The following is a 13,501-nucleotide window of genomic DNA, read 5'->3' as shown; positions in this document are numbered from 1 at the left end:
ATCTGTTCCCTCTCCCCTCTCTACTATATCTGATGACATTTTTTCACATCATTCACCCCTTTGCCCAGCAGTCCAATGGGAGTGCACAGAGGGTAAGATGGGTGGTTCATAGGTGGCAGAGCAGGAGGGGAGCAGAGTACTTGGGCCACTCCCCTCCTCCTCTCTACACTTGCTAAGAACACTCCTCACCTCACCTCCCTCTCTGCTCAGCAGCCCAAGGGGAGTGCTTTCTCCTCCTATGTGGGATGAGGGGGGGGGGTTTGGAGGGGGGAGTGAGCCCAGTACATGGGGGGAGGGGGCAGGAACAGGGCCCAGCATTCAGTCTCTAAAAGATTTGCCATCACTGTTTTATAAGAATTTTTTCAAAAGAAAGAAAAAGAAGAAAAAAATTCATTAAAACCAATGAATATACCCACAAAGGCTTATATTATATGCAGTATTCTATACTTATGGACTCCTATGTCTGCAAAAAATCAGAAGTAGTTTTCTCATATTTCAGTCAATAAAACAATGGACTTGGAATAAGGAAGACCTGAGTTCAAATTTGATTTCAGATACTTACTAGCTGTGTTACTCTGGGCAAATCACTAACCCCTCCCAACCCCCCCACTACCTCTGTTTCCTCATCTATAAAGTGAGGGTATCATAGTAACTACTTTACAGGATTGTGAGAATCAAATGAAATAATATTTGTAAAATACTTTGTAAACATTAAAGCACTTTATACATGCTAACTATGATAATTATTATTACTTATTGTATGTCAGTGTGCTAAAAACTGAAGGTAAAAATACAGTCTTGTGCCCTTAAGAAACTCACACAAATAATTATGTACATCCTAGATATAAATGGAAAATAAAAACAGCAAGCCCTAGCAGCTGAAGGACTTAGAGGGACTTTTGGAGTCAAAGGTTTCCTTGTAGTCATTTCCTTTCATCCAAGGCCTTTCATGCTTTCCAAAAAGATTATCTAGTTTAGAGCTTTTGACTGTTCTTACCTGATTAAAGCAATTATGTGATGTGGAGTAGGGTCATTGATTTAATGAGTCTATTACACTTTACAAAGTAAAACTTATTTTTTATTAAAATCTCAACAATCATGAAAAAAAAAATTAAGCATCACAAAAGGAGATGCTTTTTTTTTTTTTTTTTTTTTTTTTTTTTTTTTTACTGGACCTGTAATTACACTGGTATAGGGCAAACTCATTCTACCAATTTAAGTTTCTACTGGCTCCCTAACTTATCGCCTTAGAGTTTTCTGGGACTTTGTTGTTTTTCTTATTGAGTCACAGTCCAGCTCTTTTGTGGTTTTCTTGGCAAAGATATTAGAGTAGTTTACCATTTCCTTCTCCAATTGAGGAAACTAAAGTAAACCAGTAAATAAACTTTAGGGTTAAGGCTGGATTTGAAATCAGGAAAGTGAGTCTTCCTGATTTCAGACCCAGTTCTCTATCCACTGAACCATTAAATTAAATGACTTATCCAAGATCTATGTACTGAGTCATGATTTGAATCCAAGACTTTGTAATGCTGAGGCCAACATTCTATCCATTAACTACATTTTGCAGAAGGTAAAAACCAAAACCAAATCTTAATTTTATGATAAAAATCTTAAATTGTCATTTTAAACCTATTTCTTGTAGTTCCAATAATTAGGAAAAATCAAGTTTCTTGAGAGAGCAATGTGGCCCAGTGAGAAGAACAATAGCTTTGGAGTTCAAATCCAACCCTTGCTACCTGCTTGTTTAACCTTGAACTAATGATCCGAATTTCTACATCTGTAAAATGAGTTAGTAGGTCTTGGTGGCCCCTGGGTTTCTTTCCAGCTCTAAGATAAAGCTGTAGCCATTTCTTGATGAAAACAATTCATCTTCCTACTCTGAAATTTTACACTGGATGTCCTCATGCCTGCAAATCTCTCCTTTCTCCGCTTTCAGTCTTCCTTCACATTTCAGCTAACATGTCATCTAAAAAATGCCTTTCCTGTTTTCTGAGGCTTTTTTCCCCTCTGATATTTCCACCATTCTATTCTGTATGTCTCTTTTTTGTATATCATAGTTTGGGTTTTGCCTCCCCCATTAGATTATCTTGGAGGGATGTTTTTGCTTTCTTTTTATCCCCTGGATTGAATTAGGAGCCTGACACATAATGGAATTTTAATAATGTTTGTTGATTTGATTCTAAGATCCTATGTAATGTAAATTAACCTTTGGGGAACATAGGGTTTCGTGGTGGTTTTTGAGTATTGCGATTTTTTTTTTTGTCTTTTTATCCCCAGAGAGCAGCCCAGTGCCTACAGGGAACCCAGTAGGTGATTAATAAGATCTGATGATTGACCGATAAGTAAAATAAAGATTTCTTCTCCCAGTAAAACATTGTCATTTCTAAGACGACGATCGCTCCCTCAACACCTCAATTCACTATAAGTTCCCAGTAGTGAAAGACTGGAGAGTTGAAAAGAACGAAGGAGAAAGGAATCTTCAAAGGAAAGAACGCACTAGAGTAACAAAGGAATGCAAAAATAGGACAGAAAAGTTGGAAGCTATGAGATGGGAAGCCCATCAACTTCACCAATCACAAGTAAACTTCCTAGCCCAACACAGGGGAGAACTTCCTGAAGCAACAATTAGAACAGCCAATCAACATCACCCTCGAGACAACCAATCGGCGGCCGCATTACAAACAGCCAATGGGTGGGGGCCTGTTAATGTTATGGTTGTGTCCGAGCGCCGGTGTCGCGGGATTTGGGCGCTAGCCACCGGCACGGCCCCTGTCAGTATTTGGGCCCGGCTCTTCTCGAGCTCATCGTTATCCTCCTGCCCGCTTTCCCCGCCCTCCTTGACCGCAGCTCGAGAATCGAGAAGCCGCCGCCGTTTGCGCGACTGGGGCCGGACGAGTTTGAGGGTCTGGGGGTCGGTGCTGCCGCCTTTGCCTCCGAGCCTGGGCCCAGCCGCCGCCGTGGTCGCCACCTCGGCGGGGCGGGGAGATGCAGCCGCCGCCGGGCCCGCCCCAGCTGTATTCGCCCACTAACGGGGACTTTACCTTCGTTTCCTCTGCAGATGCTGAAGGTGAGGCCTTGGTGACCCCCGAAAGGGGCCTGAGGAAGCTGGCGCCCGAGCCGCACGGGTTTCGGCCTACTCGGAACCAGGGTTGGAGTCTAGTCCGGGTGCCGTTGCTGCGAGGGGCTGGGGCAGCGCAGGGCAGGGTAGGGATGGGACGAGGCTTCTTGGCAGGGTCGGGAGCCAGACTCACCCAAACCTATTACGGTGACAGCTCGTGGGTGAGGACTTGGGAAGCCTGAGCCAACCCAGGCTTCATCCCAGAGACTGAATCTGAAAAGGCCCCCGGTCATATAGGAGGGAAAGATGAGGAGAGGAAAGGATGGAGTGAGAGAGAATGTATGCGTGTGCCCTTAATAATAACTGACACAAAGCGCTTTGAAGTTTGCCAAGCACTTTGCATACGTTTTCAGTGGACAAGCTTTTATGAAGTTCCTCATCTGTGCTAGGCATTGGGCTATTTGCTTAGGACACAAAATGACAAAAATGAAACAACCTTTTCCTTCAAGCAACTTATATTGTTCCCATTTGGTCCTCACAATATTATTAACCTGTTGATATCATTGATGCTGTCATTAGCAGTATTTTACAGAGGAGAAAACAGGTCCAGAAATTTGTAGAAGTGATTTGCTCAGAGACTTAGCAGGTATCAGGGAATTTGAACCTGGATATTTCTTAATCTCAGATTCTTTGCTCTGTATGGGTGTTTATTTGCATGTACTGAAAGACTTCCTAGGAGTAATGTTATCAAAGGAGCACCAATTTTGACTTCCTGAATCATTGAAGCCAAATTTAAGGTATCTGTATGGTTCAGTCAGTAACTTAATTGCTTGCTGTTGACATTCCTAGAATGTGAAAAGCTGTAAGGGATCTATTATCTAGTTTTACATATGAGGAAGCCAATGTTATGGTGACATAGCTTGTAAATGCCAGGGCCTGGCCAGGTATTGAGAGTCCTGTGTGTCCCAGCCACCAAATTTTGATGCAATTCTGTAATGTAATAGTGGAAGCAAAGTCTGCTGGAGAAAAACTGTATCAATTGAGTATCCTTAGCCTCTATACTGACACTCCCCTTTCTCCTGTTGTTCTTTACAACTATATTACTTTTTTTTACTCTGCATAACATTGAGTTTTTAAAATTATCTTTTGTTTTTATAAGACTAGCTTTTGCAATGTATCTTTCTCTCAAAGTTGCCTCTTTTACAAATAATAACAAAGAAAAAAATTTAGCAAAACCAACCAACATATCAAAAAAGTCTGAACATTCTTACTCCCTCACCCCTGCAAAAATGGGAGGGAAGTACAGTCACATTTCTCCTTTGATGAAAACTTTATATCTCTGTTATGGTCTATAATTACTCAGCATTCAGTTTCCATATTTTGTTGTCCTGGTTTTATTATTATTGTGTAACATTCCTAATTCTATTCATGCACAACATTTTGTTTAGCTCCTTCCAATTAATATCTACCTTGTTTCCAAATCTTTGCTACAATGAAAAGTTCTGTTGTAAATATTTTTTTTATTTTTTACAGGGCCACTCTTTTTGTCATTGTTTTCCTTGAAATATATGAAGCTAGATGGTACAATAGATGAGAGACCTGGATCTAGAGCCAGAAAAGACCAGCCTCAGATATCTTAATAGGTGTATTGCCCTGGGGAAGTCACTTTCTCTGTATGCTTCGGTTTGCTCTTCTGTAAAATGTGAATGATAATAGCACCTACCTCCCAGAATTATTAGGATCAAATGAGATAGTTTTTGTAAAATTTACAATAAATTAAAAAAAATTAAATGTGCCTAGCAGTGGGATTTCTGAAAGAGAGGGTTTGGATCTTTTAGTCATTTTCTTTGCAAAATTCCAAATTGCTGCCCACAATGATTAAATTAATTTGGAGCTCCATCACAAGTATTTTGTTGTGCTTGTTTTTTGACAGTCTTTCCCTGTCCCCACATTGGCACAACAGATTTGAACTCAGGTCTTCTGCTTGCTATATTTTTTCTTTGGCCTGGAAGCTTTAGATTTATAAGTTCATGGGAGTTTTAATTTTGAAAATACTTTCAAAAAGTAACCAATGGGCTTTTTTTGTATTTCTATTTGTCCTCTGGTTCTAAGAGGCAGTTTTCTTTTATAATTTCTTGAAATGTAATGTCTAGGCCCTTTTTTTTTGGTCAGGGCTGTGATTCAAGGCTCAGCATAATCTCCCCATTTACCATCAGTTGCACTGCTTTTTTTTTTTTTTAAAAACATCTTTGAATCTCTCCATCATATCTTCCTTTCCCAGGAAACTCATCATTGGGAAATCTCATTATTCTGAAAGACTGAATCTGTCTGGTACACACACCTTATCAACTTTCCTTACTGACTAAATTCCCCTCCTGTTGTCTTCCCCCATTGGATTTAAACACCTTGAGGACAAAGGCTATATTTGTTTTTATTAGTATCCCCAGTACCTAGCATAGTGTCCAGCATATTAGAGGCATTTAATGAATGTTTATTGACTGACTTGTGTTCAGGTAGTCCAATGATTCTTAAATTATTTTTCTTTAATCTGTTTCCAGATCAGTTGCATTTGCTCTAAGGTACCTTAAATTTTCTTCTATTATTCTCTTTTGATTATGTTTTGATATATTTTGTTTCATGGAGTCATTAGCTTCTATGTAGTCCATTTTAATTTTCAGAGAGTTTAGTCTTCTTGGGTGAGGTTTTGTACTCTTATGCCAAGCTAATTTTCTTTTTAGTTCTTTGTTCCATAATTCACTTCTTTACTAGTTTTTTTCTCTTAATGTTTTCACTTTTTGTTTTTTAAACCCATATATTCCACTTTAGAATCAATACTATGTGTTGGTTCCAAGGCAGAAGAGTGGTATGGGCTAGTCAGTGGGAGTTAAGTGACTTGTCGAAGGTCACACAGCGAGGAAGTATCTGAGGCCAGAATTGAACCTAGGACCTCCTGTCTTTAGGCCTGACTCTCAATCCACTGAACCACCTAGCTGCCTCCTTAACATTTACCTTTTAAAAAATAATTTTAACCCTTAACATACTTCTTGTGTCATCTCATAAAAGAATTCTCATTGAATTTGTGCCCAAGCTGTGTTTTACACTTGACCTTTGCTTATAGATAATTTGGAGTCACTTTTCTGGGTTTGTGTCTTGAAGGTTCTTGTCACTACAATAATTTTTTACTGTGGAATTCTTTTTCGTTTGCTTGTCCTTCCAGATTACAAACTTAATTTAGATTTTTTTGGGGCTAGACTGTGAACACTTCTGGAGGGAATGTCTAAGCCAGTTCTCTTGCTGGTTCTTGAGTGTTGTGTTTTTTTCCAATGGGGAAGAGGGGAAGGTATGCAGGCCAAGGTCCTGTAAGCTTTCAGTGGTCCCAGAGTTGACCTGACCCAAGGCAAAATCTGAATTTTGCCTGTTTGTCTGAGTTCTGTAAGTTCTTACCTATATATTGGTCTGAGCCTTGTGAACTTGCCCATTTTGAAGTTTCTACAGACTGTTACTGGACTCATTCATGATCAGCCAGCAAGAAAGCTCTATTGGTGTAAAAGGCTGCCTTTTGATCTGAGAATTGTGCCCTGGTTATTCCCCTGTTGGCTTCAGACAGCTAAAAGTTAGAACTGAGACCTTGCTTTTGCTCTAGGGGGCACACAGCTTCTGATTGTTTCTGAACTTGGTCTTTGCTTAGTATAACAGTCTGGAGCTTATGACACTTCATCCTTGAATTTCATTCTCTAGATGCAGGTGCCTTCATCGTTGTGCCTTAGTTATGTGATCTGGTAGAGAGCAACAGAGTTACTTGTGCCTGTACTCTACACAAATTTTGGTCTCTTTGCTCTTGTGCACAGCCTCTTCTTGTGCTGAAAAACTGTGTATGTTTTTTCCCAACTAGACCCTCTCTGTCCCCAGTGTTTTCAGATTTCTTTATCTGTCTCCTTTTGCCAATACTAACAGGAAAAACCACTGTAATATTTTTCTTGGATTTCCTGATCACAGTTTCATCTGGTACATTTTCTAGATCTATTTGGAAGAATTGGGGGAGGGGAGGGTTTTCACTGGACCCTGCCTTTTTAGCTCTATTTTTATTTTTAACATATGGACTGAGATTATTTTATAATTAGAGATTCATTTAAACATATACATCTTGTTTTATTTATTTGTCATATTTAAACACCCAGTTAACTGTCTCCCAACCTAACTCATTAGAGAAGGCACCATTTGACAAAAAATATATGTATATATACATAATTATGCCTTATTTCTATTTATCAGTTCTTTTTCTTGAAGTGGACACACACAAGTCATTCTTTAAATAATATTTACGTTACTATATATATTGTACTCTTGGTTTTGCTTGTTTCATAATTTCATGTAGGTCTTTCCATGGTTCTTCAAAAGTAATCTATTCATCATTTCTTATACTGCAGTAGTATTCCATCACAATAATTTGCCCCAATTTGTTTAGTCATTCCCCAAATGATATGTATCCCTTTAGTTCCCAGTTCTTTGCCACCACAAAGAGAGCTGCTAAAATTTTTTTAGAATATATATCTTCTTTTCCTTTTTCCCTAATCACCTTAGGAAATAAACCTGATAGTGGTGTTGCTGGGTCAAAAGATATACACATTTTTATAACTCTTTGAGCATAATTCCAGATTGCTCTCTAAAATGGTCTGATCAGCTTGCCAAGTCTGTTACTGTCCTCATTTTCCTACAACCCCTTCAACATTGTCATTTTGATCTTTTATCATTTTAGCCAGTCTGACAGATGTGAGATTGTGTCAAACACAAGGTTATAGTAATCTTTTACAGTTTGTTTTATGTCTCTTTTGTTCTACTGATCTACTTTTCTGTTTCTTAACTAGCACCAGATAGTTTTCATAATTACTGCTTTGAACTATAGTTCAAAATCTGGTACTGCTAGATCACCTTCCTTTACATTTTTTCTCCACTAATTACATTGATATTCTTGACTTTTTGTTTTTCCAAATGAATTTTGTTAATATTTTTTTCTAGTTCAATAAAATTTTGTTTGGCAATTCAATTAGGATAGTATTGAATAAGTAGATTCGTTTTAGGTAGCATTGTCATTTTAATTATATTGACTCTGCCCACCCACAAACACTATTTCTTCAATACTTAAATCTGACTTTATTTGTATGAAAAATGTGTAATAGTTATGTTTATATAGTTTCTGGGTTTCTTTTGGCAGATAAGATGTGTACTCTTCCTAATCAACATTATTATTTAGTCTCATAAGCATGAAATAGTCAAAAGAGTGCTGAATTTGGAGTTTTAACAACTTGAGTTCAGATCTCAGCTCTTAAATCTTATATAAGTGACCTGGAGAAAATTACATGATTTCTATAGGCCTTGGTTAGAGTGAGAATTGGTGGACTCAATTATCCATAAGGCCCATTCCACCTCCAAAGCTGTGATCATATAATAAGTTATTTGCTATTTTATGAAGTGAGTTCAAACTACAAAGTGGAGATTTTGATATGACATTGCTAGAAATTTGAATGCTTTTTGCTTATTTCCTAAAACTCCCAAACCCTCCTCCTGCATTTCTCATTGAGATCTGCTATGTTATCAGAGGAACTTGAAACTGTGACAGTGCCTACAAAGATGAACTGTGACTTTTTTCCTCTTGTATTTGTTAAAAAAAAATTTTATTTAAGTTGTTATAATGTCAAGAAGTTGCAGAAGCTGTTAAAAAAAACAGAAAAAATATAAGAACCATTTTTTCTGGAAAAATTCAAGATGGTGAGGGGCAGCTGGGTAGCTCAGTGGATTGAGAGCCAGGCCTAGCAATGGGAGGTCTGGAGCTCCTAGGTTCAAATCTGGTCTCAGACACTTCTTAGCTGTGTGACCCTGGGCAAGTCACTTAAACCCCCATTGCCTAGCCTTTACTGCTCTTCTGCCTTGGAACACGGTATTGATTCTAAGATGGAAGGTATGGGTTTTAAAAAAAATCAATATGGTGACTGTCATCTTTTAAGAGTTCTATTGATGAAACTTCTTTTCCAACTGATTTTTTGGAGAAAGGCCCTTGTTTTCAATCTAGACATTTGTTAAAAACAATCAGTCATGAATTAAATACCTATTATGGGTAAGGTGCTATGAGGGAACAACTAAACACTTCCTGCTTTCTTGGAATTTCCAGATTTCCTTAGAATTAACTGGGAGGTAATTTTTTTTTTATTTTTTTTTAGTAACCCTCAAGTGATCAGTATTAAGCAAGGGCTAAAACAAATAGATGTTATGTTTGCCATTATAATGGAGGATGTCCTTTGTGGAGTCCAAGTAGAAAAGAGATTCCCTATTGATAGGAAAGTTCTCCCAATGCACTATATGAGTGTAATGATGGACTGATTTCATCAGGCCTCAGATTGCTGCAGAGCCTTTATCAGTAAGATCAAAATTTATGAGATCTGTCTAACAATGAATACGCAGGGAGTAAAAATGAATGTTGCCCAGCCTGAGACATGCTGTTGAATTGCCAATGCATTGAGTTAGTATATTAGTGTATACGTGACATATATTGCAGGTAAACAAAGAAGTGAGCAAGAAAATGAATAGGAGCAAGAGAACCAACTAACTGGATTGCCTTCCAGAAATTGTGCATGTGACACTTTAAATGGTCCTTCTTCTTGACACAAAGACTTACCTTTTAAAAACCAGCATCTTAGTTGATACAAATTGTAGAAAATCACTGTTTGGGGGGCGGGGGGGATTATGTGTCAGAAGGCTGTGGAGAACTATTTGGTGGGAATAAGTAATCTATATATTGTCAACAGGGGCTTGTATACAGGAAGTGGCATAAAGTATACATAGCAGGAAATGTATGATTGGGGAAAAAAGGTAGGCTGGTCATAATAACAGAATGACAACTTTATTTTTGCACTGGTACCTACACATTGTTTAAAAGACTTCAAGAAAACTTCCAAGACTTTGAATAGACTCTTTGGGTAAGGATTTATTTATTGGGGAACATGGACAAAAACTAATTAAGATATAAGGAGTTGAAATCTATACCCCCAGAGGAATTATCTTCATTGATGAGGTAATAGATACATTGAAATATTGAAATATAAGAAATAATAAATTATAATTTATATCATTCATTTGATGTCTTCCATACTTAGAAATATCTTGAGAACCAATACTTTAATGTTTTCGAAATTGTTACCTATAGCATCAGTATCTTCTGTATATTAGCTGTTCTTACTGGCTTCATCTTTCTAAAAGCCATTTCCACTTCCTTATGGAGCACATCAGATAAAGTATAGAAAGGTTATAGTTTTACTCTCATCAGTCATGAAATAAAACTAAAACGGTGACAATCCCATTTCATTTTTTTCCATTTCTTGTTCTCCTTCCACTTTATTCTGTGGATGGTCTTGGAGCAATCATACTAAGTTGGGTCTCATGCCAAATTTTTGACAAATACATTTTCTTCAATTTTTTTTTTAAACCCTTGTACTTTGGTGTATTGTCTCATAGGTGGAAGATTGGTAAGGGTGGGCAATGGGGGTCAAGTGACTTGCCCAGGGTCACACAGCTGGGAAGTGGCTGAGGCCGGGTTTGAACCAAGGACCTCCTGTCTCTAGGCCTGACTCACTCCACTGAGCTACCCAGCTGCCCTCTTCAAATTTTTAAAAATTATTTTATGTGATGAGACTGCTCATAATCAGATATCTATTTGTATAACATTTTGCAAAAGGTTTTATATTTTAAAATTGTATTACCCTTAGCTATCATTTCATATAGTTTAAGGAGATTAGTTCCCTAGTTATGAAAGTTTCTAAGCTCTTTTAATTTTTGTTGTGGCAATTGCTTTACATTATTTAAATTTCTGTAGGAAAAGGTAATTGACTAAGCTGATATTTTTACTGTTTTTCTGTATCAGTAAATTGACATGTTGTAGTGGCTGTAGTGCTAGACTTGCATTCAGGATTTGAATCCTGTGATCCTAGTTAGCTGTGTTTCTATAGGAAAGCTACTTAATCTGAGTATCAATTTTTACACTTTGGGCATGCCATGTTAACCTCTTTGAATTAAATTCCTTACTTGTAAAGTAGGGATGATAATATCTCAGAGTCATGTGAGATCATATATTATGAAGATCAAATGAGAATATGCATGCATATATCTCTTTGCAAGCCTTAAAGTTTTATATAAATACTATTGTCCTTATTGCTATCACTATTGATATGGGATGAATCAATAGACCAGGATGACTAAACTTGAAAATCTGGGATTATGATAATACCCTTGAGAACAGTAGGGAAGAATTGGTAGTGAGTTCAGTTTTGGACATGGTCAGACATCCAGTTTGAGATACCCAAGAAGCAGTTAGTGTCATGGGAGTACAGCTCAGGAGAGAGGGCTAGATATATAAATCAGAATTATCTCCCTATAGATAATGATTGAACTGATGCAAGTTAATGAGATGACCAAATAAGATAGTATTGAGGAAGAAAAGGGGCCAGGCCAAAACTTTGGAGGATCATCTTGATTAATGGATATGACCTGGATTAAGATCCTTCAAAGGGCACAGGGAAGGAGCAGTCAGATAGGGAGCAAAAGAACCTGGAAAGAGCAGTATCATGAAAATCTAAAATAATATCCAGGAGGAGAAAGTAATTTACAGTGTTAAATGTTGTAGAGAGATCTAGAAGGTTAAGAACTGAAAAAAAGGACAAGGTGTGTGTAGATGAATTGGCATTGGCAAAAAGAAGGGTCATCTCTTCATCCAAACAGAGTGAAAGAGACAGTAATGGGGGAAGATGTCTGAGTGATGTCAGATGAGCAGAGAAGGAGCTTTCTGCGGGTTATTTTCAGTTATTTTCATGAAATATGAGGGAAGAATCTCAGGAGAGAAGATGAGGACAGAAGATACAATGAGAGACTTGTGGAGAAACAAGAAATTTTGACATAGCCACCGTGGAGAGTATAAAGTTGAGTTGGTTCACCAAGAGGCAGAAATAGGAAAGGGACGAAATTATGCACAGTACAGGGGTGACCTGAGAAAGAACTGAGAGGTAAAATGAATGGAAGTCATGGTGAGAATGAAGAAGAGGGTTAGAAAAAGGGGAAATAATAAAATAATATGATGAGGTAAACTTTGGAGTTTATGAGTATGGAAATGGAACGTTTCTGGATGATGGCAGGACCAAGGGTATGACCATCTTAGTGTGTTGCTGAATGGAGTAGTAATTCATGGGAACTGATCAGATTAAGAAAACTTGAAAATTAGGGTATTTGAAGGAGCGTCACTATGCAGATATATTGAATTTCCTTATTACGAGGGCAGGAATTAGGTTGGAGAGTGAGACTGAAAGCTAGGCACTGAGCATCACCAGGATCTGTATTAGGTGATAAACTTTTTTTAAATAACCAGAAGTTGCAGCTTATTTACACCAGTAGCTGTGGGAGAAAGGGAGAGTACAAAGGTACAGGATGGATTACATATACAAAATTTAAAATTTCAAAACCAATAAGACAGTGAGTTTTTCCTCCTTTCCCAGTAGCCCCAATATGAGTTAATGCCAGGTATGCAAAAGGGAAATGAAAAGGAGAAAAGTCACAGAACAGAACCCTTACAACTTAGATACATATGTTTGGCTACAGAGTGGACAATGCACCTAGTTAGGGACTGAGAGGAAAGATATGAAGCAAAACCCACATACACATAGCCTGTAATAAGTGAAAGAGAAGTGAGAGAGACCTAGGAAAAGCTACCCCTACATTTAAAGGGCATTAAGGTCTTTTTCTCCAAAGGGAAAGAAGTATTCCTTAACAGTCCTCACTGGACCAGTCTTATCTCATAGCCTAGTAGGGGTTGGATTGAGACTGGATAGGAGAATTGAAGAAAGATAAGCAAGTCATTGTGGGGAATCTTTACCTAATCTGCCTCCTAGATCTCCTTCTTTAAACAAGAAGGGGAAAGGTAGGTATAACCTGGGCCTGAGAGATCGTTCATGAGGTCTTGGGAATTATAGCTCTCTCTCACAAGATTGAGGGTTCTGTATCCTCACAGAAGGCACAATAATTGAGCCCTCTTTTCTAACCAACCTGCTTCCACATAATGATTTTGGATATGGAAAAAGAGGAGCAGAGATTTCTCTGGTCCCAGGTTCTACTCTTGCTTATTTTCAGGTTTGGTGCTTTTTTTTTTTCCTTCTAAAAAATTATAATTTTGTGTTAAAAAAAAAAAAAAGTCTGTAACTAATCTCAGTACCTGCCCCAAACAGCCTAGGCAGAGTGATAAATAAAGATATCCAAAGGGTTCAAGCCCAATCTTCTACTTCTGTTAGCCCTCCAGACCCACTCAGATTTGATAAACCAATCTTGAATACTAATTGACCAGATCAGCTGTTTAGTCTTCCTTCCTTCCTTCCTTCCTTCCTTCCTTCCTTCCTTCCTTCCTTCCTTCCT

General features: G+C 38.0%; 1 protein-coding gene across 1 annotated transcript in view; it reads left to right on the top strand.

The window, feature by feature from the left end:
- Positions 1-2,759: 2,759 nt before the first annotated feature.
- YIPF4 (Yip1 domain family member 4) overlaps positions 2,760-13,501 on the top strand; it is a 22,315-nt gene continuing 11,573 nt past the window's right edge. The window contains exon 1 of the mRNA XM_044660971.1: positions 2,760-3,067. Within this exon, the coding sequence (XP_044516906.1) occupies positions 2,986-3,067 (82 nt within the window). The 5' untranslated portion in view covers positions 2,760-2,985. The remainder of the gene's footprint in view (positions 3,068-13,501) is intronic.

This window comes from Gracilinanus agilis, chromosome 2 (genome assembly GCF_016433145.1).
Source record: "Gracilinanus agilis isolate LMUSP501 chromosome 2, AgileGrace, whole genome shotgun sequence".
Lineage (NCBI taxonomy): Eukaryota > Metazoa > Chordata > Mammalia > Didelphimorphia > Didelphidae > Gracilinanus > Gracilinanus agilis.
This window is presented reverse-complemented; position numbering and strand designations above follow the sequence as displayed.